This window comes from Ochotona princeps, chromosome 25 (assembly GCF_030435755.1).
Source record: "Ochotona princeps isolate mOchPri1 chromosome 25, mOchPri1.hap1, whole genome shotgun sequence".
Taxonomy (NCBI): Eukaryota; Metazoa; Chordata; class Mammalia; order Lagomorpha; family Ochotonidae; genus Ochotona; species Ochotona princeps.
The window spans coordinates 16,914,929-16,941,720 of NC_080856.1; the positions used below are offsets into that span (position 1 = coordinate 16,914,929).

Sequence of the window (26,792 nt, forward strand, 5' to 3'; positions counted from 1 at the left end):
GATAAACTGAGTGTTAACAATAATAATACAGAAGAAGATGGAGCACCCACTGCATCTCAGATATTGAGCTAAAAGCTTTGCTAGACAACTCAAATTCAACATACCGTATGATCCAGCAATAGCACTCCTAGGAATATATCCAGAACAATTGTTTTATGAGAAACCAACATGCACTCCTATGCTCATAGCAGCACAATCAGTAATTGCAAAAACATGGAAGCAACCAAAATGCCCATCAACAGAGGATTGGATAAGAAAGCTATGGTTCATCTACTCCATGGAATACTACTCAGCTATTAAAAAAAACAAAATGCAGTTCTTTGTGGCCAAATGGGCCAAACTGGAAACCATAATGCTAAGGGAAATGAGCCAATCACAAAAGGTTAAATACCACATGTTTGCCTTAATTTAAGATGATATGATGTTATGTATAACATGTTATGTTTTGAATGTTATATGTTGTGTATAAACTAAATTGAAGTATAGGTGAGGTGGTCACAGAAGGTGGCTGGGAACTCGCATTTACTTTTAACATATTGGTTACTCATTACTATGTCAATTAATTCCATAATGATGTAAATTTTTGCTGATGGTATGTTGGAGCTTTCAATTGACTGGGATGATACTCTGCTGGCTCTGTCTTCAGACCAGAGAGGGTATACCTAAGAAGCCGTTGAACTTGACTGGACAATAAGATGCAGGACTCTATGTTTGGTATACGCTTGCAATGGGGGAATCTCAACTGAACTTGAGCTGTGGTTATGCAACAAGGTGGAGGAGTCCACCATGGTGGGAGGGTTTGGGGAGGGGTGGGGAGAACCCAAGTATCTATGTAACTGTGTCACATAATACAATGTAATTAATGAAGTTAAATAATAAATAATTTAAAAAAAAAAAAAAAGCTTTGCTAGGAGCTTCGTCCTCTTCAAAAATACCCACAACTCAATCTCACAGGCTGCCCAGGGTGCTGCAGCTGATCAACAGTGGCTTTAAGATCCTAAACCCGACTGCCTTGGACCAAACACATCAAAGCCCCTCCATGGCTAGCTGACAGCTAAATGAAAAATTGGCCCCTCATCTGACCCCTTCACTTCTCATACCATGCTGCCTTCTGTACTCCAGCAAACAGCAGAAAGTGAAAAATATCGTCGTTGGGAAGCTGACAGATGAGCCTTCCGCAGTGAGCACACGTTCGCACCGCATGGACTGTCACCAAGACCACCAGGACGGTGACACCCCCTGCTCTGTCTTCACAGGGCCCCACAGGACGCAAGAGTCTCCCCGTTGATAAAGTCTCCATGCCTGAAGTCCTGCCCTCCCCAAGGGCCCAGAGGGTCCCATGCTCATCAGTGGTTTCACTGCTCTCCACATCTTCTCAGCTGAATGGATGACTTGTGGACCCCTCCTCCCTGCCACCACCACCTTCCTTCCCAGCATGTCTCCTTACCCCTTAGCCCCTTCACACTGGTTTTCCTAAAACATATTTGATAAGGTTCTTCCCCAAGGACACTCCCCTCAGACAACCCTCCCTGCACATGGCCGTTCTGCCAGACTGTGAACTCAGCCTTCTCCCATCCCTGGCACTGCACCTGGCACAGTGGAGGGACTCAGCCAGAATCTGTGGAATGAAATCAGGAGAGCTAACAAATCAATCTTCTCTCAGGCAATGTCGAGTACTGGATATTACCAAACTTGAGATTTATATGGAGTGAAGCTGATTTAGGAAAACACAAAACATAAGCCTACCTATGATTACACTGGCCCATTAGTTTGGCAATTTGAGAATGATCTTGAGGGAAAAAGAACCGAGAAGTTAGAGTTCTATCAAACACACATCCAGGGAGAAAGGCCACCAAGCATTCCCTCAACAGAACGTAAGGCTTGTGCACCCTGAATCGGGGCCACGGCAGAGACCTCGGCTTCAGCTAGCTCACGGCTTTTGCGGGGACAAACCACTTTATGCTTTGGGTGAACTCACTGAGATTTTGAAAATGTGTCACACAGTAGGTGTGTGAGATTTGAACACTTAATGTCACTTCTGAATTATTCTAAATGCTATTTTACAGAAAGCTATAACATTTTAGCTCTGTTAATATTGTGATTTCCTCAAATCCAGAGCTACCCTCTGGAGGGAGAAATACGCAAAGTACTATCTGTTTTCTGTATTGAAATTCATTTCGGTTTTAAAAATACATGTTATAAAATCCAATGCTTACAGTATGATAAAACAAAACCCTGGAGTGTGGTTAATTATGGAGATGAGAACAGAAAATTAGGACAATCCATAACTACTGCTTGGCTGCAGTCCTTGAAAGCAATGTTAAATGTCAGCGCAAAGATTCCACGGGTGTTGGTGGGGCAGACCATGAAAGATGCTAACCATGCCCAGGACCTGGCAAATTCACAAGGGCCCTGTGAGATATTTAGGGTTCCTAAAAGGGAAAAAAGGAGAGAGACCGAGAATGAATAAAGAAGGAGAAAAGAGATTGCGAATGTGCGAAATATTAGCATCTGGGCTATCTATATGAAGATGCTCAGTGAACTAGTCTTTTTTTAAAAAAAGATTTATTTATTTTTTGGAAAGTCAGATATGCAGAGAGGAAGATCTTCCATCCGATGATTCACTCCCCAAGTGGCCACAATGGCTGGAGCTGTGCCAATCTGAGGCTTCTTCCAGGTCTCCCACACAGGTGCAGGGTCTCAAAGCTTTGGGCCGTCCTCCACTGCTTTCCCAGGCCACAAGCAGGGAGCTGGATGGGAAGTGGGTCCGTGGGGATTAGAACCAGTGCCCCTATGGGATCACGGGACATGCAAGGTGAGAACCTTAACTGCTAGGCTACTGTGTCGGGTCCCTGAACTATTTTTTTTAACTCTTGCATTAGCATGCCCCCCTCTTTTTTTCAAAATAAAAGTTCACTGTCTTGGGGTGCATTCGGTATTTCCCCTTGCATCTCCCTGTCCAGGAAACAAAACCACAGAGGAACATCATTATAATCTCTGTAAAACAAACAAACAAACAAAAACCCACGCAAGTGACAGAGAGAGAGGCCCACACTAAAGAATCAGCATCGGCGTGTTTCTGAGCAGTTACAGCAGGAGGCCCGGGGTGCTGCCATGGGGTTCTGAAGAGTGGGGTGCCGCACTGACATTCTGGGGAGCCTTGACACTCTACAGGGGGGGCTTCATGAACTCCACCTGACCCGGCCTTCACAGCAAGCCTGAACGTGGCTGTTAAGGTCCCAAACTAAAGGAAAAGGCAAATATAAAGAAGGCAGCCGGAAAATTCCATGAGGTCAGTGCAGATTCACAGAGTGAACAGAACAGGTCTGGATCAAGTGTGTAAAACCCCAAGGCCTGCAGTGTTTCCCACAACACAGGGGAACAAGAAAGGAACGCAATGCTTTTTTCTTCAAGTATGTACTACCACTAACCTATAACAATAACAACAGTCACAAGTGCTGTGGTTATGTCCATTCTGCTATCAGAAAAACCCGGAAGAAACGAAGCGTGTGTTCTCATCGGGAAAGGATTGCAGGGGCGGTTACTAGGGTGCAGCAGGCTCCACACCACTTCCAAGGCACACATCTAATATCAGAATGCATGTTCAACTCCACATCCTGCAGGTGCGCCTGGAAGGCAGCAGATGAAGGCCCAGCGGTGTGGGCCCCTTCCACACACATGGAAGCATGCATGGAGTTCAGACCTCCCAGCCCTGGGTCACAACGCTGTTGTGAGCATTTCAACAAAGAACGAGAGGGTGGGAAAGCAATGAAAATCCACGCCCTTTCCCTTAACCTCTAAGTAGATGAGAAAAAAAAATCATTTTAAAGTCTAAAATGAATTATGTATGTGATTTCTGGTAAGTGATACATTAAGAGTTAAAAAGGTTTTAAAATACAAAAGCAGGAATCTGAGTGGTGGAACAGCAAGTGAGGCTGTCACCTGTAACGTTCCCGTATGGGTGCCAGTTTGATCCTTGGCTGCCCTGTTCTGATCCAGCTCCCTGCTAATGGCCTGGGAAAGCAGGGGAAGTGGCCAATGAGCTTGGGTCCTTGCTAATCATATGGGGGACCTGAAAGAAGCTCCTGGCTCCTGGCTTGAGCCTGATCCAGCCCTAGCCATTGGGTCCTTATGGAGGACTGAGCCTCTTTGTCTCTCGTTCTTTCTGTAATCCTTCAAACAAACATTTTAATAAGATTCAAGCAGCATTTTTCTTTGACTTGAAAAAATAAGATTATGGAGGGGTCAGCATGACTCGTTAATCCTCCACTATAAGTAATGAATGCCCTATGAGTGCCTGTTTGTTTCCCAGCTGTTTCACTTCCCATCCAGCTCCCTGCTTGTGGCCTGGGAAAGCAGCAGAGGACGTCTCAGAGCCTTGGGGCCTGGTACTCTTATGCACTCTTATGGGAGACCCAGAGGGGACTCTTGGCTCCTGGATTCAGATTGGCTCAGTTCTGGCCATTGTGGCTATTTGGTGAGTGAAGCTCCTCTCTGTAAATCTGGCTTTGAATAAAAAGTAAGCAAATATTTTAAAGAAATAGATGATGGGGTACTGTTTAAACATTAAGTTTTTTCAGAAAGCCAACAAAGAGATATTACGTCTGGATTGCAGAGAACGTCTGAGTTCCGATGATGTTTTCTAACTCATCCAAGCTAGGCTACAAAGGAGGGCCCAGCTTGGAGCCCATCGTGGCCTGCGTCCATCACTGCTTCCCAGCCCTGAAACTCTACAGACCGTAAGATTCTGGGAGTTTTTATTTTTTTGTGTAAATACTTAAGAGACACTGATTCCTTCTGATTTCACAAACGAATGCCCACAGGTATGCGGGCAGGCCCTGAAGAAGGCAGGGTCAATTAACACGGTGTTATCAGAGCACAAAGGAACCCCTAAATAGAGTATTTTTACTGTGGACATTAAATAAACTGTAACATCAACAAACAGAAATAAACAGAGAAAATGTTTGCTTAAATTCCTCAGTTCTTTAGATTTTATTGATAGGTAGGGTACGATGGCAAAAAACTAAAAGATTCAGGAAAATCAGAAGTTTCCAACTATTTTATAGCTCATTTTTTCTTCTTATTCGGCCAACAGGGGCTAGATTCACACTGCACGTACCAGAATAATTGCTGTAAATATCCTTTTAAAATAGATGAGTACGAAACAGACGTTTGCAACATCACTCTTTATACTTCTTTGTTGGCATTTTATCAACTCTGCATACATTTGGTTCTAGCAGGCAGTTGTATTTCAAAATTCAAATTTTTCAAAATTTAGCTGTATCCTGGTGCACCTGATCAACCAAAATAACAACTTTCTCGTTCAATAAACACCAGAGGGACTTGCCCAAGAATAAACACCCCATGTCATCGATCTGAGCCAGGAAGATACTTGACTGTAAGACCTAACTGTGGTTCTAGAGGAAAGCCAGGTATCACCATAGTCTCCCATAGTTCCTCCCTGTGAAAGGCAACCGAATGAGAACCTGGTCAACCCCTCCTCAGCAACACCACTTCTGGACAAAATTAGAGGCCTTGCCGACAAAACACCATCTGCCGCCAGACAAAAGGCACTACAAGATGCTCCTCGGTTTCCTCCCTTAACATGCCTTGAGACCACCAAAAGCTCCACATGGTACGAGAGCTGGGGACCCTGTCACTATAGACCGGAAGTTAAATCCTATCAAGTACCCGCTGACAAATTTTAAATGAAATGCAATCTCCATATATCTTGCATGTTATAGCACAGGTGGAAATAAAGCAATTTCAGAAGAGAAATAATTCACTTATATTATATAAACTCCAAAGACAAACTATTTGAAATAACTGTCTTCTATATTTTTTTAAAGCAAAAACACAAGTTATATTTAAGAGGGTAATGTTCTGAAACCAAGTGCAGTAATATTTCATTTACCCTCTACCTTCTGTGAAGAAGGTATTCCACAGGGTGGATTTTCCCACATGGCTCATCCATCTCAACACCACACTTGTTTTACTCACACCATTTTGTATAGAAATGTGCTTACTTGTATCGTACACTTCCCTGCCAGCCTAGGCAGGGCACAATATACCGAACCTCTGGGACGCCCTTTGTCAACGGCAGACATCGGTCATGTTAGGTTGTGGTGGCATATTAGACAGCTGTGGTCTCAGGAGATTAGTAAAAACAATGCAACTTGCTCCTATTCTAAATGACCCCACAATGATATGCCATTACAGCTATATGCTAACCGTAGCCCTGTCCCCATTACTTAAGACAAGAACTGACCACTCCTTCCTATTTCAAGGCTCCGTGGTGTGGCTCCTCAGTCAGCAAACACACAGGTAGTCATTTCATCAAAGCCATCCACAGACACTCTGGGGCAGCTGTTCGTCACAGCCTCAGTTCAAGCCCCAGCTCCACGCCTGATTCCAGCTTCCAGCCAGTGCACAGCCTGGGAGGCAGCAGGCACTAGGTTCTCAAGTACCGTGTTTCCTGTCACTACCCAGATGTAGTGCCAAGCTCCTGGCTTTGGTCTGGCACAGCCATAGCTATCTGCAGCCACCTTGGGGAGCAAATCAGTGAGAGGGGAAACCATCCTTACTTTTTTTTTCCCAAATAAAACACAAACAATTCTTTTAAAAAATGTAGAAAGGAATAAACATTCTGTCTCCATTTAAAACAGTGTATCAGCTTATACCACTGCATCTGGCCACTCAGGGAGTTTCCAACGATCTCCTGTGGCGTGATGCCCTTAGAGGGATGTGCTCTCTAGGGGGAATGACTGGCAAGGAATTTCATACTCTGCAGCAATTACTCTCTCTGTACAATTCTACTACCATTGAAGGTCATCATTAGTAAAGCAAAATGCATATCAACATCGCTTACCGGAGGCACGCCTTGTGAATCGGTTTATTACTGGAGCTAAAAGAAAGAAGGAGCAGAGTGTTAGATTGAAATCTCATTTGTCTCAAAACTCTGTAAAGGGCTCAATATATAGGAACAGTGTTCTCGTTAATACAAAAAAAATATGCATGATTCTATAATTCAAGAGGGAATATCACAAATATATAAAATTCAACATTTACGTTCACTGACCATCAGAGAAATTTAAAATCACTAGTTCACCTATTAAGCTAGTTCCCCCAAACTACCTTAAAATAAAAACTTTAGAGATAAGTAACTGAAACTACTTAGCTGGGGACACTGTACATCTATGTAAATTTTGTGGCAATTAACGATAGGCCACAAAAGACTTGTATAAAAGTTAACTTTTAGAGCCTTGTTCTAAGACAGCACTACCAGGAAAGGAAAAGGCTACACGTGAGTAAGTCTGTTCACCAGCACCGTCAAAAACAAACAAAACAGCACAAGGAACAAAGCTAAAAATGCTGTCTATACTGAAAAAAATTTTAGGTGAAGAACAGTGCGCCCTCCAAATCCCAGATTCAACATTTATGGTTCCGGCCATTTCTGTGCAAACCCAATGGCCACGGCCAGCAAATCAGTTCATGAAAGGCTGCGATTTCCAGCTGTGTGTACGACACTCCCCCCACTCCACTCCACTCTCCCCACTCTACTCAGTTCTGCAATGTTTTGGTTTTACCAATATAACTATCTCATGAATTAAGGCGTTTTTGTTTGTTTGTTTGTTTCTTTGCTTTTTGGCTCTTTTTTTGGTGGTGGTGTGGGGGGGTCTTTCACTCCCCAAATGGCTGCCAACAGCCAGGGCTGGGCCAAGGTGAAGCTGCGAGCTGGTTACTCCATCTGGGTCTCCCACTTGGGCAGCTGGAACTGCAATGATTGGGCCATCATCTTGCTGCATCCTAGGTGCACTGGAAGGAAGCCAGATGGGAAGTGGGGACGGAATGTAATCCCTGGTACTCCAGCCTGGGATGTGGGCACTGCAGCTGCTGTCTTACCCACCTGCAGCACAATGCCTCACCTTGCTTTGTTTTCTGCCCCGTCCCCAGGCATCCAGGAGGCTGTTCTGTGGAACCAGTAAAGCACTTGCCACGCACCACCGAAACAACAGGGCTTGCCATCTAATTGTTCCCCTGCCTTTCCCGGTCCCTCAACGCTCTCACTTCTCTCTTCATTCTGCTTAAGTTTCAAGGTCGGCCATGTCATACTCCATTATTTTCTCATAGCATCTCAATCTCCCTAACGTCACCTTTTTCTGTCCATGCTCTTTCTCGAAGCTTCAAACCTGGTTAAACCCAGTTTCTTAGCTCTTCCAACGTTTTACACTATTGCAGGTAAAAATGGCCACAGACAATTGCCCTGTGTAACCCTTGTTAATAAAGTGACCTTTGATCTCAAAAGTTCCTGAACGCTGCTTGATGATCTCTCTCCCTTTTGATGCTTTTTAAAGCACTGATGACCCAACCGCGCACACTTGGAATACTTCTGTGCTACAGTAAAAATCTTAGAAAAGAAACAGTTTCTGTCAGCACTGTAGTTACACTCCAGGAAAAAATAGGAGTGCAAAGCAAAGGCACAGGGCAGCAGAGAGGCTGTGAGATGGCTCACAGTAGTTCTCATCACCTCACTACTGCACGCCAGCACCACGGACCAGGACACATCATGGCAGAATACTCAGAAACTAACGGAGGTAGCCTAGACCACACAGCCACAAGGCTGGAGAAGCGAAAACGCACACAAGTGACAAGCTCAGAGGTGACTACTGGCTTCTGTTTCACTGCTACTACAGATCAGAGCCCGAAATAATTCACAAACCCTAGCACAGTTTACAGCAAAATTACATTATACACATTAATCCAAGGAGATAAAGTTGTTATTATCTGCTTAGTAAATCAGTCATTGATTTGCAAGTTACAGATAACTTGGATGCATTTTAAAAAAACTTTTAGAAAGTAAACTGTATGTTGCATAGATTCTGCAATACATGCCACCCAAATGTGCAGGAGTTCTCTTGGACATGGAACAGAACCGTTCACAACTCCATCAGAACCTGTTCTGAAAGGACAGTGAGCGGAGACAAAGCCCAAGCAAGTGCAACCACAAGAATGCAGAGCGGGGAGCACTGGCAGATAAAGGCAAGAAAAAGGTTAAAAATCTGGCTCAGCCTTGGGGCAAAAATGGACATTCTCTGTCCTCCTGCCGGACTGCCGCCATTGTCCAATCCCTTCCGGTTCACAATACTCAGAAGGCTTTGTTCTCTGGTGTCCTTGGGTTTCCACAGATGAAGGCATAGCTGGCCAGCCAGGTGCTTTTTGCATTTGTGAGAGTGATCCCCACTGTCATCGACACTCAGAGGACACCACCGACACTCAGTAGGCTGTGTCCGGGACAGCCGAGCACCAACAAGCAACTGCCCGGCACATCACAGCCACCACCCACAGCAGTCTGGAGCAGCCCTCTGAGCGCTCACAGGAGCACAAAGTCCATTCCAGCCATCTGGGCCTGAGCCCCGACGCTGCTCTAACAGACAGTTATTTAAGAATTCTCCACCAACTACACCATACATTAGAAGAATTAAGCTGCCGCCTTGGTGCTGGTAACCCATATGGAGAGGGTTCAAGTTCTGGCTGTTCCGCTTCCAATCCAGCTCCCTGCTAATGGCCTGGGAAAGCAGCAGAGCATGGCCCAAGTGCTTGGGCCCCTGCACCCATGTGGGAGACCCAGAAGAAGCTCCTGGCTCTTTGCTTCGGCCTGGCACAACCCTGGCCATTGTGGCCATTTGGCATGTGAACTAGCAGGTGGAAGATCTCTCTCCCTCTCTCTCTGTAGCTCTGCCTTTCAAATAAAAAAGAGTGACAGAGAGGGGGATAGGGAGAGAGACAGATCCTCCACGTGCTGGTTCTCTTCCCCAATGGCCACACAGCTAGGGTGAGTCAGGCTGAGGCCAGGAGCCCAGACCTCCATCATGGTCTGCTCTGCGGGTGGCAGGGGCTCAAGCACTTGGGCCCTCCTCTGCTGCCTTAAAGGGGCAGCAGCAGAAAACACTGTCACCCCCGACAGCTCCAGGAGTCACGAGGAGGAGTGCCCCAGCAAGTGTTCATGCAGCAGCCCGCAGGGCGAATCAATACCTGGTCTGGAACCAAGGGCCAGAAATTGAATCCCTCCTCTCCACATCTCAGGGATGAAAGCTGGGGTTTCCTTTTGGCAAGTGAAACAGTCACCTGCACGGTGGCTCTGGGATGCTCAGTCCAGCTAACACAACAGGGAACAGGGCCAAGATTCAGGGCAGAAGCCTTGGTGGAAATCAAAGAAAAAAAGTGTGCACCTGGCCGACATACCTGGAGTTTTCTCTTTCAAGAACCTGAGTGAGTGAAGGGGAACGGGAGGAAGATGATGATGGGCACTCTAGCCCCCGGACATTCTGCATCCACGGTCTGCAGTGAGGGGTGAGGGGAGGGGCGTGGACAGGCACCTGGCTGGCAGGTAGGAGCCCCAGGAGCTACTGCTAGCACCAGGACCCTCCACAAAACCAAGGACAGATCCTTAACATGGCTTTGAATTCCTAATGGATGTGGGAGGTAGACCCCGCCCTCTGTTCAGACGGTTTGATTAAAAGCTGAAAACCAAACATCTCTGAAAATACCTGTCAACTGTAAATGCCTATTCAAATAAAAGAAGAGTGGCTGAGGCTAGTCTGGAATCGCAGTGTGGCGGGTAAATAACATGCCTGTGATGCAGGCCCTACTGCTCCACTTTGGATCCAGCTCCCTGCTGCTGTGCCTGGGAAAAGCAGCAGCAGATGGCCCACGGGCTAGCTCTGACTGCTGTGGCCATCTGGGGAGGGAACCAGCTGATGGAAGATCTCTCTTCATGTCTTCCTCTCTTTTTGTAACTTTGACTTTCAAACAAACAAACAAACAAATAAATAAATTTTCTCTTAAAAAGATTGATGCTTGCTTGCTGTGAGTTAATACTTCCATATTTAAGCAGACAACATAAACAATAATACAAATTCTGAAAAATAAAAGTTCCTGACAGCAATGTTATAGAGTACAGTAAGTGGGGACCCAGCATCTTGGCACAGCATGGTAAGTCACCTCCTGCGAGGTCAGCTTCTCAGAGGGGTGGGTTTGAGTCCTGGCTGCTCAGCTATCGTCCAGCTCACTGCTAACAAAGCTCCTAGAGAGGCAGCAGAAACGACCCAAGTGACCCCTTCACCCACATGGGAGACCCAAAAGCAGCTCTAGGCTCCTGGCTTCAGCTCGACCCAGCCCCAACTGTTGTGATCATCAGGAGAGTGAACCAGCAAATGAAAGATGTCTCTTTCTTCTCCTCTCTATCACTGTGTCTTTAAAATTAAACAGGTAGTTCTTACAAAAAAAATGAAGTGTGACAGGTCAAATTAAGGTTTCTGAATCTCTTGGTTCTCTTAGTCAATAGATATTCAGTAAGAGTGACAGATAAAAACGCCAGTTATCCTAGATAAAATACCAGATGCACTGTTAGAGACCAGAAGAATACAGAAGTTAACAAAAAAAATCCTACTAAACGTATTATCTGCCCAGGGAAATGACGACACTTGCAGAACATATCAAACTCCTCACATTCTCAAGAGGCTGCAACAAATCTCCGAGGGGAAACAGAAATATTTACACAGAGGGCTGTGCTTCTTTAAGAGTGCTGGGCCTGGGAGGAGAGCCCTTGGGCTGCTAACCGTCTGCCACAGTGTCAGTGTTGAGTCCTGATGCTCCCAAGAGACCAGCCACGTGACCGACTCAAGCCCTCTTTCCTGCTGGAGGATCCTTACAAGAAAATCCTCCATTGCTCTAGGTACACAGAGTGCATCCTGCACCAGCCAACGGGGGCCAAGAGGCTCCCAGACTGCTCAACTCGGAGCTTTGCACCGGAGCCACCACGAGCTGCTTATCTTCTCACCTCGCCAGGCCCAAAGCCTGCGGCATGGCCTGGCAGATAACAGGACCTGAGCTCCAGCCTCTGCATGGATAAGCACAGGCAGCAAGTACTGATCATGGAGGCCATGCAACTGGAATTGTAGGAGAGGCCCTGGCCCCGAAGGGCTTACCCACGTTCCTCAGCATTTTCAAATGCAACAGAGCTCCAACGGTATCTGTCCTGCCGGGAACCACCTAACTTGGCCAAGACTCGCAGAAAGAGAAACTCAGCAGAAGACCTGAAATGCGTCCACTAGCATCCAAACACAAAAACAACTGAAAGCATGAAGCAATGAAAAGCAGAGAGGCCAGGTTGACAGTGGCACGGTTGGCACGCTGTGCATACTGATGGGAGAGAAATTTCACAACAAAAACCAGAGCCATGACACTGGCAGACATGCACAATCAAAAAGCAATCAGTAACATTTTAAAAATACAAAACACATAGATATCCAGGTAAACATGTATATATATATATATTTCATAGATGAGCTATGTAATGGAGAGTAGCATGCTGGGAAATGGACATACACTGTTGTAGGCATGTCTATTCCAAAAATAAAAGCAGGACTCCCAATGGAACAGCTACATATACCTTAACAATACTATTTCCTATACCTACAATGCCATGTTACGCAAAAATAGCAGAATGTTAAACTTGCCACTGATACTGAAGGACTATATTACCGTAATAATATGTGGTAAAAGTGAGGGAGGAAGGGCAGGGAGGGGGGAAATTCTTCTATCTACAAAAGTGTATCATAGAAAACAATAACAATTTAAAAATTTTTATAAAAGACATCACACCGATCAAATGAGTCTTACACAAACAAAACAAAACAAAAACAAGGTTTATTCACAGACCTTGAGGGTTGAAATACACCCAACAATCTCACATTCAGCAGAAAAATTTGCAAGCATATTCCCTCTGTAAGTCATCTTTTTTTAGCAATAAACACTCTCTGAACCACTGAACTGTCCAAAGGAAGGATTCTAGAGATGGTGTAAACTGAACCATGTAAGCTAATGACTTCTGACGGAACAAATACAAGTTCCAAATAATGTCTCCTATGATTCAGCTTCAAAAACTATATTTGAAGTAAGGGTTACCCTTGACCCATGGGTACTTTTTTAAAGAGCAGTAGTGAATAAGTAAATAAACCTAACAGACACAATTTCCAAACTATTTAAGACATGTCCAATTCTTAGCATTGGGAAAAAGCTGTATTTCCATACTCTGGTTAAAGAATATTTAGCTTTGACCACTTTTTAAAGTTACCCTGCCATACTATCCTAGTCAATCAACATCCTGCATGTTTTTCTGTTTGGAAGGCAAAGTCACCGAGGTAAATATATCTTCTATCCACTGGTTTGCTCCCCGAATGGTGGCAAGTAGGTCTGGGCCAAGCCCAAGCCAGCAGCATGGGTCCCTGGTGGGCGGGCAGAGCTCTAGGCCAATGTGCCGCTTCACCAGATGACTGGGTTTGAGAAGACCAGGCTGGGGGACCACGTGCTCCCAGATACAGGGACTAGGGATTGCTCAGGGAAGGGGGCATGGGGATTGTGGAAGGGGGGACCTCTGAGGCAGTACACTGCAGGTGAGGAATGATGTCTGGGGGACTTAAGGCCACTTGTGCTTGCAGGTAAGTGAGGGAGCTGAGAACAAGCCGTTTGTAGGAGGGAAGCTGGAAGACCTTTCTGGGTGAGACGAGTCCAACTGCCCATGTGGGAGACCTGAGCTAGGCTAGTCAGCATCGATCACTGCTGATCACCACCCCCAGGAGCACACTACAGCTAGGGCAGGGCTAGATCACAGTAGCTGCCAGTGAATGTCGGAATAGGAAGATAGGTAATGTTAGGTTGGGCCATGATACTAACCAGCACATGAGAGAACCAGGCCTTGGGGGCAGTTTCTGTGCGGGGACATGTGGACTCACCCCTGTGGAACCGCAAAATCTGCTGGTTTGCTTAAGAGCTGTGGGCAGGGGTCCAGCATGGTAGCCTAGTGGCTAAAGTCATCGCCTTGCACACATCCCGGGATCCCAAATGGGTACCTGTTCTAATCCCAGTGACTCCGCTTCCCATCTAGCTCTCTGCTTGTGGCCTGGGAAAGCAGTCGAGGATGGCCCAAAGCTTTGGGACCCTTCACCTGTGTGGGGGACCCAGAAGCAGCTCTGGATCAGCATAGCTCCAGCTGTTGCGGCCATTTAGGGAGTAAATCAACAGAGCGAAGATCTTCCTCTCTGTCTCTCCTCCTCTCTGTGTATTTGACTTTCCAATAAAAATAAGTAAATCTTAAAAAAAAAAAAAAAAAGCTGGGGGTAGTGACAGGCTGAGCCAGACATGTCCATGGAACGCCAAGACACTTATGGGTACTGGAACTGGGAACAGGCTGGGCTGGTCCAGCCTACAGTACCCGTAGGTTCACCGAAGAAGAGAGTGGTGGGTGGGCCAGGCCGCAACATCCACCAACTCACACAAAGGCCAAGAGAGAGGGGGTGAACTATGATGGGTAAGCGCTTAGCACCTGCTGGCACATGTGAGATCTGGTTCTGGGAGTAGACCTGCTGGAGGAACCTGGGAAACTCTCCTGGTGGGTCTCAGCTCCTGTTGGTGAGAATGTGATTCAGGCCTGGGTGTTGGTCAGGCCGGGAAAGGTGGCTCCACTCTTCTGCAAGTGTGTGGGCTGGTTCTGGAGAGGGTGGACCAGACAGGGCTGGGTCAAACCTTAGCACACTGGAGCCAGAATGGAGTACGGGCCATGTTGGGCTAGGTTATCATACCTACCAGTTTCCATGAAAACCAGGGATGGGAGCAGGCTATGCAGGGATAGACTACAGGACCCACTAGCCAGAGTTAGGATTGGGGGCTGGCTGGGGTAGGTCAGGCTGTGGCATCAATGAGAAAGGCCAAGCCAGGGGATGGGCTGTGCTAGGCTGGGTCAGAGCAACCACTAGCATGCACAAGATCTTTGGCTGGAAGCAGGCCTGAGGTTCCCTCCAGTGAGCATGAGAGCTGGAATGGGGGCGGCAATCTGGGCTGAACATGCCTGTAGCATCCTTCAGCACAGGTGTAGACAGGATCTGGGGTGTGCCAGGATGGGCTAGGCTCCAGCACTTGCTGGTGCTTGCAAAAGCCAGGGTGGATATAGGATGGCCTGGACTAGGTCTCAGGACCCATTGAGCCATGCAAAATCTGGGTTTGGTGATGGTCCAGGTGAGACTGAGCCGTAGCATCCAACAGCAAGAGCCAAGTGGGTGTCGGTGAATCAGGCAAGGCCACTGTACCTGCCAGGACAGGGGGTGGGCAAAGTCAAGCTAGGCTCAGAATCCACCAGTGTGTGTAAGACCTATGACAGGGAGGTGACTTGATGGAGGAACTTGGGGAATTCCTCTGTCAGGACACAGTCCCTGCTGGTGAGACCATGAACCAAGGCTGGAAACAGCCCAAACCAGGGCAAGGTACAGTACCTGCTGGCATACGTGTGGGTCAGGTCTGGAGGCAGTCCAGGCTGGGTCAGTTTATAACACCCACTGGCAGATATGAGAACCAGGACAGGGTGCAGGATACGCCAGGTTGGACTGTAACACCAGCTGGTGCACATTAGGGCTGGGACTGGGAGTAGCCCATACTGGGCTAGGCTGCAGCACTGACTGGCAAATGCTGAGGTGAGGCAGGCCATGCCAGATTAAGCTGCAGCACCCACCAGCACATTTGAGATGCAGGCACAGAGGGGGCAAGCCCAGTAGAGGGGCGGTGAGGACTTCCCTGCTAGGCCACTGCTCATACTGAACATAGGAACTAAGCCTGAGGGCAAACCAGGCTAGGAAGGGCTATAACATCACTAGCCTGCATGCGAGGTGGCTTAGGGGGAGAGCCAGGATGGACTAAGCGACCATATCCACTGGTACACGCAATGAGCCAGAGTCAAGTGCAGGCTGGTCAGGCCCTGCTGCAGCATCAGCTGGCAAGTTCAGGGAATGGGAGCAAGTCCTGTCAAGCTAAAGTACAGAACCACCTGGAAAGTGCAAGATCCGGGACTTGGAGTGGGCCTAGTAGGGAAAACAGTGGGCCCCTCTCTGGTGGGCTGTAGCTCCCACCAGTGAGCATGAGAATCAGGGCCAGGGGTGGACCTGGTTGGACAGAGAGGCTACTGCACCGGGCCCTTTGGTACAGTTTGGCATGTCATGTACCCTCTACAAGAGACAGAAGAAAATTTGATCATTATTACTGCTATTGTTGTTTTCATCCCATGTTCTCTCTGGAAATGTCTGGGATTAGGAGGACAATGGTACCCCAGGGGTCTTCGAGCCACCCTTTAAAAATTGTAGTACGTGCTAAGAAAAAAAATTGTAGTATGTTTGCATAACACACACACACACACACACACACATACACACACAAAATATGCTCACTGCAGCACTGTAATAACAAATTGGGAACAACTAAAATATTTACTAAAGATTGGCTGGTGTTTATTTATACAAGGGTATGCTGTACAGCAGTTTAAAACAAATGAACAAGAGCTCCATGAATCAATAAGACCTCTCAAATGCTCTTCTCAAAAACAAGCTGAAGTCCTGGCGTGGTAACCTAGCGGCTAAAGTCCTCTCTTGCATGTACCGGGATCCCATATGGGCAACTGTTCTAATCCCAGCAGCCCCACTTCTCATCCAGCTTCCTGCTTGTGGCCTGGGAAAGCAGTCAGGGATAGCCCAAAGCCCTGGGACCCAGCACCCACGTGGGAAACCCGGAAGAGGCTCCTGGCTCCTGGCTTTGGATCAGCTCAGCTCCGGCTGTTGCAGCCACTTGGGGAGTGAATCATCACACAGCAGATCTTCCTCTCTGTCTCACTTCCTCTCTGTCTCTCCTCCTCTCTGTATATCTGACTTTCCAATAAAAATAAAATAAATCTTTTTTTAAAAATGTTGAAGGTTAAATTGCAGGAAAGAGAATTTCAGAAGTGCATTACTTATACAAACTTTGAAGATATTCAAAATAGCACTAGTTCTAAATTATGGAGAAAGGCTACTTAGTGATCCTAATGACACAGCATGCAGGAAAAACAGAACACTGTATATGAGGGCAGTTCTTAAAAGGAAACCAAAAAAACCACCACCACCACAACAAAAGCCCCACTAAAAACAAAAAGCCTAAATGATAAAATTTCATAGAGGCAGGAGGTGGCTCACAGGAGGGTTCCTGGTGTAATCTCTGATTCTCTGTGTATACAGGGAAAACAACTTCCAATATTTAAAAACAGAAAAGTACTTTTCTGGTGTAAGTAGTTCCAGTAGAACAAAATCTCTCACTGTGTTCAGATACTATCGGCCCAAGCAGAATCGGCCCAAGCAGAATATTGCATTTTAATGGGAACTGTGCTCCAAAGACATTTGTTCATAAAACATTTTTGTGGACAAATGAGTTTCTGGTTAAAATTCAAACACCATGACATGGTTGGTTAAACCTCTGCCTCAGGTTCTGGCATCCCAGATGGAAGCAGGTGTGTGTTCTGGCTGCTCCACGCCCCATCTAGCTCCCTACTTGCGGCATAGGAAGGCAGTGGGAAGATGGCTCAAATCTCTGGGCACCTGCACCCATGTGGGAGACCCAGTGGAAGCTCCTGACTCCTGCCTTCAAACTGGCCCACCCCAGGCATTGTGGCCCTTTGTGAGTCAGTGGACAGACAATCTCCCTGCTAAAACCTACGTTTTCAAATAAAACTAAGCAAATAAAAAAGAATCAGACACCAAAAACCCTTTCTGCTTCTTTTTAAGGAATTTTAAAGGAGGTAAGTATAAGAAGTGATTAAGAGACCACAGTCCTAACACTGCCTAGTCGGTTAGCTATTATTAATGATAGTCAAAAGACCTGTGAACAACACCATGTAAAAACAAAGATCTAAAAAAAAAATCTGTCATTTCTTCTTTCTAAAAATATATTAGGATATTACCCATTGGTCCTTGGACAAGTACAGAATGACAGCTTTTAGGAATAAAACCACACACTATAAAACGTGGAGAGGTATAAATTTGTCTTGCCACAAGCTTTTGTAAATATTATGACATGAGGAAACGGCAATACGTTGTCAATGTAGTGCAGCTAATTTTTTCCAATTAATTTATATGTCAGGCACACATTCATGGCTTTACTATAAGCATTTGCCTTATTTAAACCAACTATTTTCAAGACTTCCCACCAACTCTTCCCTAAGCTGTTTAAAAATGACTGGTTAAAACTTACATAAAGTCATAAACTTGGGAGATGTTCCACACGCAAATGTATTTATTTTACCAGTTAAACATTTATTCTCAATGGAGAGGATGGTGTGAAAACAAAGCAAAGCTTTATCCTATTGCTTTCTTCCTTCAAAGCAGATCAGCCTGTTTACCTTGCACCTCGGATGGAACTGCAAGAGGACTTGAGAGTTAAAGGGCCAAAGATTTTTTCAAATTTTTGTTAACACTTAACTAAAAGCTGCAAAGACTTTTATGTTTCTCACTACTTTTTCTTCTTTTTTTTTAATGTATAGTATGCAGCCTTGAAAACAGTCTTATTTTGACTTTTTTTTTTTAAAAAAGATTCATTTACTTTTATTAGAAAGGCAGATTTACAAAAAGAAGGAGAGACACACGATTTTCCATCCACTGGCTCACTCTCCAAACGGCCACAAAGGCTGGAGCTGAGTTGATATAAAACCAATGGGGCAGAAGCCTCCTCTGGGTCTCTCCCATTGGTGCAAGGGACCCAAGGACTTGAGCCATTTTTCACTGCTTTCCCAGGCCATAAGCAAGGAGCTGGATTGGAAGCACAGCAGCTGGAGCTAGAACCCATGTCTATTTGGGATGCCAGAAGTGCAAGGCAGATGATTAGCCTGTTAAGACACTAAGCGGACCCCCTCACTGACTTCTAAAACTTGCTATTTGTCTCTTTTTCTTAATAAATCTGTAAATGATATTTAGTGGATGTCTGGCACTGTGGACTCAGTGTTTAAAACAGCAACCTTCTGTTCTTAAAAGTTTTGGCAAATAAAAGCTATAGTCTTCAGTTTGTTTTTTTAAAAGAAAATAATAAACGACAAGGGTTAAGAAGTTAAGGCAAAAGAACAACAGCTCAGCTGATGAGACTTATCAGATTAAGAGAGAAAAATACAAATATGAGAGTACAGGAAGGAACATAAACAAAGCAGACGGTGCCTAGCTGAGAACGAGACAATCTGGAGGTGCCTGAGAACAGCCAAGTCACGGTAAAGCAGGTGCACAAGCCACTCTGGATCTCCCAGAGAGCAGTGGGCTGCGCCGAAGCTGGAGCTGAGGCAGGGGTCGTGAGGAGGGGAAGTGGATGGGACAAGTAGAGCTCAAAGAGCGGTCAGCAAGATTCTGCATCCAGGAGAGGAGGGCAGCCCAAAGGCAAGGTGGTGGGAGCCAAGAGGCATGGTGAGGAGGCACATGTGCCTGCACACGCGCGCACACACACACACACACACACAGAGCAGGCTTGGGACCCCCAGGTGTGTGCAAGCAGACAAGGGACCGACAGCCTCGGACAATGGGGTCTGGGCACTTTGGAGAATATGCTCTAACTCAGGCCGGAAGATAAAAAGCCTCATTGTGAACATAATGAGATCTGAATCTATCAGACCCAAGTAACAGAGACTGAAACTTGTATTCCATTAGCCTCTTTCTCAGACCATCAGACTACTGACCTGTCCAAGAAGCTTCTGATCACTGTGCATTTAATAGACACCTGCTGTTAGGTATCTAGTACTCAACGGCGTTTAACTTTCAAAATAGTTGAGCATCTCCTGTGGTCAAAACACAACACCTCCAGGAACGACTGAAGAGGGGGTTGCTTCCTGCACCCTGCAGCCTGCAGTCAGGACACCTGACATGTGACATTTACTCTAAGGAAGGGCCATCCGCCCTACAGTACATGACATTAATTAATACCAACAAGTGACATGTGTGGAGGATTTGCTTGACATGAATTCACCTTTGGACAAAAGAATGAGATTTGCAGGAAGATGTGGAAAGGGGACTGGACATTCTGGGTCAAGAGAATAATTGAGGAAGGATATTAGGCTACATCCATTAGGACTGCGTCATGAGCCCCCATCAACAGTGGCTTGCTGACTACTTAATAGAGAGTTACAGAAAAGCTGTCTTTTCCTGCATGTTCTTTGACATTCAAGATGTACGTGACAGGTTAAAGCAATGACTTAGGAAACATTTATGTTAAAAGCCTCCAAAAACATGATAGTGACAAGTGCCCCCTCACAACCAAATTCCATCTCCAGAGATGGAATTCTTGAGGCATGTTAAGAAACTGCATCTCTCTGCAACCACTTTAAGCCTTGGACTTTCTAATTCGGATAGGTATTTCTATGACTTCGTGACTCTTAACCAAGTACTTACAACATGACATGAGTGTACTTTGCTCTATCCAGGATACCTGTACCAAGAGCACTGGCAGTCTACCCTCTAGGTCAGCATTCAAGTCACACATGGGAACAGAAACTGAAAAGTAAAAGCCTGGCTCTTCCCTTCCATGTAATATGATTTCATTTCCTTCTGTAAGACACAATGTTCCTCTATATTCTACCACTCTTCTGTTGAGCCAACTATCAAGTCAATGTCTATTTAACCACACATACAATCCACACAATAGGACACTGCCGATATGGGTGTGCAACATGATTTGATCATAATTTACCTTACATACTGCACATCAATTTAAACTGAATCGTCTAGAATTTGGTTTCATGTTACATCAAGACAGTAGATAAGTCTATACTTTGGGCAGCAGGAAAAAAACTAGAACTCGCCTACAATTACTTTCTGCTTTTTTTCGGAATTCACATTGTGGGGAACTGTTATATACACAATAAACTACCATAGTATTAGCACATATATAAAATTTACAGAGAGGGGACCTGGTGTGGTGACTCAACAGGCTACTCCTCCACCTACAGGTGTCAGAATCCCATATAGGCACTGGTTTGTGTTCTGGCTGCTCCACTTCACATCTGGCTCCCTGTTCATGGCCTGGGAAAGCAGTGGAGCGTGGCTCAAGTCCTTGGGTCCCTGCATACACGTGGGAGACATGGAAGAAGCCCCTTGCTCAGTTCAGCTCTGCTCTTTGCAGCCATCTGGGGAGTGAACCATTAGATGGAAGATCTCTCTCTCTCTCTTAGTCTGCCTTTTAAATTAAACAAAGAATAAATCTTCAAAAAATAAAATGAAATAAAATTTACAAAGAGATAGTAGGAACACATTCTCAAAAGAGAATGCTCATAAGACCACGTAAGAAGTTTAGAAAGTTAGTATTAGAAGTTCATTTCTAAAATAAATATTTTGGGGGCCTTCTAAAGAAAAGGAAATGCTACTAAAAAAACAAGTTGTGACAGGAAGAGACCAGTCCAGGGCTACACTGCAAGTTTTTCATGGAGAAACCAGGCAGCCTATTTGGCTGGAGTGTAATCCTTTGTGGCCATGATGTTGCTTTAAGAGTTGCAAAATTAGCCGGCCAATTTGAAACTCATTACTTCATCATTTTGGGAAAGACTAAATGACAGGTGGGCCATGTACCTTGGTAGGACCTGGGGGAAGCAGTTAAAAACCTTGACAACAGTAACCATTAGGAAAAAAAAAAAAGATGAGACGGCAGAACATTAACCTTCTGCAATAATGGAAATGAAATGGGCTGAGTCATGTTTTAAATTCAACATGACCTTTTGAAAAAGATGCTTTTCGGGTCGAAAATGCATTTAAGCCAGGGGAAGCTTTTCTCTTTCCTTTGGCCCAGAAAATTCCCTTCAATTTCACTCCCATGAACTATTACATCTTGGAACAGCTAATGTAAATTAAATCATGTCGGTCCCTAGGCAAATAGATACAGAAATAGCTGTATACAATGGATCCTCTTGGCTTCACTTCTATGTGGAATGCGTGTTTATATTCTGACCTTTTGTCTTTTTTTAAATTAAGAAACATTTTTAAACAGCAGCATCTAGAATGATTTTTTTTTTTGGTTTCCAAACATATTAAGCTACACATGGCAGAGCCTACTGCCGAAACATTTATAAATGTTACACCAACTGTGTTTATATTTCTGATTTTTTTTTAGATTATTTTGTTTTCATATAAGCTGTGACCTGAAAATTTTAGCTCAGATTCTTTCCACAAAATAATTACATAATGGAAGCATCTGAGTCATGTGGAATGCTGAAACACAAAATTCACTCCCATCAAACAAAGATAAGGATCGGTACTGTCCCGGGGTCTCGTGGTGGGGGATGGGTCCCGACCAGACAGCATGGCATGGCACGGGCTGGAAGCACGATGCTAAGTCACCCAACTTGGGGAAAATGATGGCATTCTCCATCCTTCTCCATGCTTCTTCCTCAGTGATTGATTAAAAAAAAAAAAAAAAAAAACCTACTTGGGGCCAATATCACAGCACAGCAAGGCAAGCTGCCACTTACAAAGCTGGCACTCCCGCAGCGGAGTGCAGGAAGCCCTGGCTAAAGGGCTTCTAATTCGGCCTCCTGCTATCACGCCCGGGGAAACAGCAGACAGTGGCCCAAGTACCTGGGCACCTGTGACTTGTCTGAGAGACCCCGGTGAAGTTCTTGGTTCCTGGCTTTTGACCTGGCCCAGCACTGGCTACTACAGCCTTTTGTGGAGTGAGGGATGCTTTGATCTCTCTCCCTATTCCTCTCTCTTCGTTCTTCCTTTCAAATAAACAAAACTATCAAAAAGAAAGAAAAAAAGGAACAACAGGAAATTCCAAATTATACAAGTATTTTTCTTTAGCCTTTTCAACTTTTTCTATCACCTTGATGTTCCAGGAGGAATTCATAATATGTGAATTAATATAAACGGTGCACAAAATGCTAAGGATAGTTTTAGGAACTGGACAAAGCTGACAAGGGCAAAACCGACTCCATCTGCATAAGAGTTTCTCTATCTCTCACCTGCCCCGTCTCAGAAATCAAAGAGGTGACATGCGTGATCCCTGAGACAGTCTTCCGACACAGGCATTGCTCTGTACGAGATGGGAGAGTGCAAACCTAAGAGGCAAATACTTCAGAGCCCGGCACGATGGCTCAACAGGTAAATCCTCACCCTGCAAGCACCAGGATCCCATACGGGTGCTGGTTCGTGTCCCGGCTTCTCCATTTCCTTCCAGCTCCCCAGTTGTGGCTGGGAGAGTAGTAATTGAAGGCCTGGAGGGACACTGCATTCACATGGAAGACCCGGAGGAGGCTCCTGGTTTAGGATCAGCTCAGCTCCAGCCACTGCAGACATCTGTCTCTTTTCTCTGTAAATCTCATCTACCTTTCCAATAAAATTAAAATAAATCTTTTTGAAAACATTTTTCTCCAAAAACTGAAGCAATTTTTTTTAAGAGGCAAATGTTTTGGCTGGGAAAAAAAAAACAAAAAAGCTGATTCTTAACAAATATTTGTGTAGGGAATGAATGAGCTCTGCAGCCTGCTACCTTCCGGCTTTGGCACATACCTCCTCCTAATAGCCCCCCACCCCAGGGCGGGTCTCAGCCCCTTGGGGATGCCTAAGAATCTGCAGGCATCCACTTGGTCTGCTCCACAGAATCCCTCCCCCTACACACTGCACCCACCCCACCCCTGGCCATGGGCCTGTTCTATGAACTTCCTCAGTGGGGAAGGGTCATAAACAAACTGCTAATTGAAAGATTCAAAGGTCTCTTGTTGGCATTTGCACTGCTGGAAAACACACACACACATACACACACACACACATATTAGTTGCTTTTACATTGCTACCAAACAGAATCATGGCAGCTGGAAATTTACTGGAATCTTGGGACTGGGATGTGCAAATAATAAATACGCATTCGTGGAAGAGATGCACAGCGCATCCCTTGATGTGCAACCTCCAAGGAAACTTAATTGTCTTATATGGAATAATGGCCGAGCACACAGGTAGAGAAATGAAGTGATCGAATGCTTCCATTGTCATCTGGTTGTTTTTATTGTACAGCCTCCCTTTTGAACAAAATATTAAGTCACCCCCAGAAGCCTTCCCAATTGATGTTCCGTCTTTGGCTCTTCCTCCCTCCTTTCAGGTCCCTCCTGCTGGCTTCACTTTTTTTTCCTTTCCTCCTTTCCTCCTTTCCTCCTTTCCTCCTCTCCAAGGGCAAAGTAACAGTTGGGTAAGAGCAGAAAGGATACTCTTACAAGTCCTCTGCTGTCCCCATATAACCCCTGAGCAACCCACTTAACACTACTACCTAGAAAGGCACAAAAATATTTTTAAAAATCTCTAACACTACTACTGTAGGCTCTTAACTAAAACAAGGGTTCTGCGGCGCGGCCTGGCCTGGTAGCCTAGCGGCTAAAGTCCCTGCCTTGCACACACCAGGATCCCCTATGGGCACCGGTTCTAATCCCAGCTGTTCCACTTCCCATCCAGCTCTCTGCTCGTGGCCTGGGAAAGCAGTCGAGGACAGCCCAAAGCTTTGAGGCCCTGTACCTGCCTGGGAGATCTGGGAGCTCTGGCCGTTGTGGCCACTTGAGGAGTGAACCAGCGGTTGGAAGATCTTCCTCTCATTTCTCCTTCTCTCTGTAAATCTTACTTTCCAATTAAAAAAAAAAAAAAAAACCTTAAAAAAAAAAAAAAACCAATGGTTCTAATATGTTAATCCAGCCTCATCAATGACACAATCCATGTTAGGAGGACTGAAAACTCCCAAGCCAATTCCTAAGGGCAGAAGACTATAAGTACAAAGTCTTGCCAATCACAAAATCCTGGGGCTCCTAAGCTACAGGTCAAAGGTTGAAATGACACAGAATTTCCTAACTTCACATTAAATCCCGAGGAGAAATGCCACGGAACAAATGTCCCACTTCATCCCTCCAAAAAGAACCAATGCTAGATGCATTTCCATAAAGCAAAATGGAATCACAGTTGCACAAGCAAACACCATACTTCTGGAAGATGTGATGTGACAGCAAGGCAATCCTTTACCTACCAAGGAGCCAGGGCTGGCCATGTGTCCTAATGACCTTACAAGGAGGAGTATTAATCCCTCCGTGAAACAACCTTATAAAGGTAGGCACTGTCAACCTGATAACTGTCTAGCACAGTGTTTTGTGCATAAAATGCATGCCAGAAATTTAATCCAAAAAGACTGATTTGCATGCAGACTTGTACTTCAGAGGTTGATAATACAAGGAGAGCATACAGTTTTCAGACAGTGGCACAAATGCCTGGAATCATTAAAATAAGTTTCTTCAGCTGCACAATGATGGCCACATGCCCCAGGTGGCAAAGGCTAGCAATTGGCTGCTTTGTTTCATAACTGTTGTTGGCCAGAGACAGAGAAAGGGACAGAGAGAAAAAAAGTAGGATCTTAAGGGTCTTGAAGGGTATCTTAATGTATCAACCTAAGTAATAATTTGTAAAACCATGATCACACTCTGTAATTTCCTGTTTTCACTCGGTTCAGGAAGGAACAGAGGAATCACAGAGGGCTGGTTAAGAAACTCCAGCTGCTGGTGCTGTGCAGGGAGGAAAGCTGTCTCCTGCAGTGCAGCGTCCCATCTGAGTGCCATGTGAACCCCAGCTGCTCCACTTCGGATCCAGCTCCCTGCTAATGCACCTGGGAAAGCAGCGGAGGATGGCTCACAAGCTTGGGCCCCTGCATGGTTGTGGGAGAAGTTAGGATGAAACTCCTGGCTCAGTCCCACCCCTGCCCTGGCCACTGAGGCCACCTGGGAAGCGAATCCGTAGGTAGAAGATCTGTCTCTCACTCTTTCTATGTACCTGTATCTTTAAAATAAATTAAATAAATCATGAAAAAAAAAAACCAGAACCCCACAGGCTCTTGGGAAGTCAGGCTGTACGCTACCCTTACCATCTCTGCAGACTTCTTACTCAAGTTGCAATGAAGTGTGGGCTTTTCAGTTCTGCATCTCATAAAGAATATTTGTTCATAAACATCCAAGATTTCTGACACATGAGGCTTCTTACTTCTTGAACCACTTCTTCTCATGATAAACAATTTACCCTCTTAATCCCCTGCCTCCATCATAGCAATCTATAATTTTCCCAACATTTGCACGGCCCTAAGACTCTCTTATAAATTCTCCATATTCCCTTTAAATTGTGCAAATCAATGGTAGACATGGTTCTTTAAGATTTGACACAAGTCACTGCATTACAGGGTGGATTTTAATTCATATTCCTTTGAGGTATTTCTTATCTAAGGTGTGATTCCTGATGTTGCGGCTGCTGTATCCACTGTGATCTCTGGGGTGCTTTTCCTTCACAATGCAGAAAACCAGTTCTTCAAGATTTTACATCAGAAGAGTTTTCTCCAAGACTTGCTGCTCTGTATAGCACCTATATCTAATTTAATTAAGGCAACTGAAACTGCATTTCCTTCATTTTTAATTTCAGTAATGTCTCTGAAAAAGAAATATTGAGCAATACAAGACCTCACAATTAAGCCTGAATAAAGCTATTATCACCGAATTTACTCCAAACAGGCACCAATTCAGTTCTCTGGCTACCGCAAACCCTTCTGATCAACGCGAGGCCAAGGGTCACCACCTCTCGGAAGCACCAGGTCTTCACCTGCAGAGAGGAGGATGTGAAGGAAGAAGGCCCAACAGTTGCCACAAGGCCTCCATTGAACCTCTTTCCAGCCCTTAAGAGTTTATTTGCAGGTGGCTGCCTTAAGCCACTCACTCTCTTATTCGTACACCTAAAGGTTGCCCTTTTAGCTAGAACTGACAGACAGGAACTAGGAAGTCATAATTAGAACTGATAAAGTCAGGAGACAAAAGGAGACAAACGGGAAACTGCCAGGAGCGGAAGGGCTCCTCTATGGAGACAGGAAAAGAGAAAGGACCGTGGGACGCACTGAGCAGACCCGTATTATCCAAAGCC

The 26,792-nt window shown here is 45.3% G+C and overlaps 1 protein-coding gene across 1 annotated transcript in view; it reads right to left on the reverse strand.

Annotated features, from left to right (window-relative positions):
- PRKAR2B (protein kinase cAMP-dependent type II regulatory subunit beta) overlaps positions 1-26,792 on the reverse strand; it is a 96,614-nt gene that overhangs the window by 65,664 nt on the left and 4,158 nt on the right. The window contains exon 2 of the mRNA XM_058654914.1: positions 6,869-6,904. Coding sequence (XP_058510897.1) covers positions 6,869-6,904 — 36 coding nt within the window. The remainder of the gene's footprint in view (positions 1-6,868; positions 6,905-26,792) is intronic.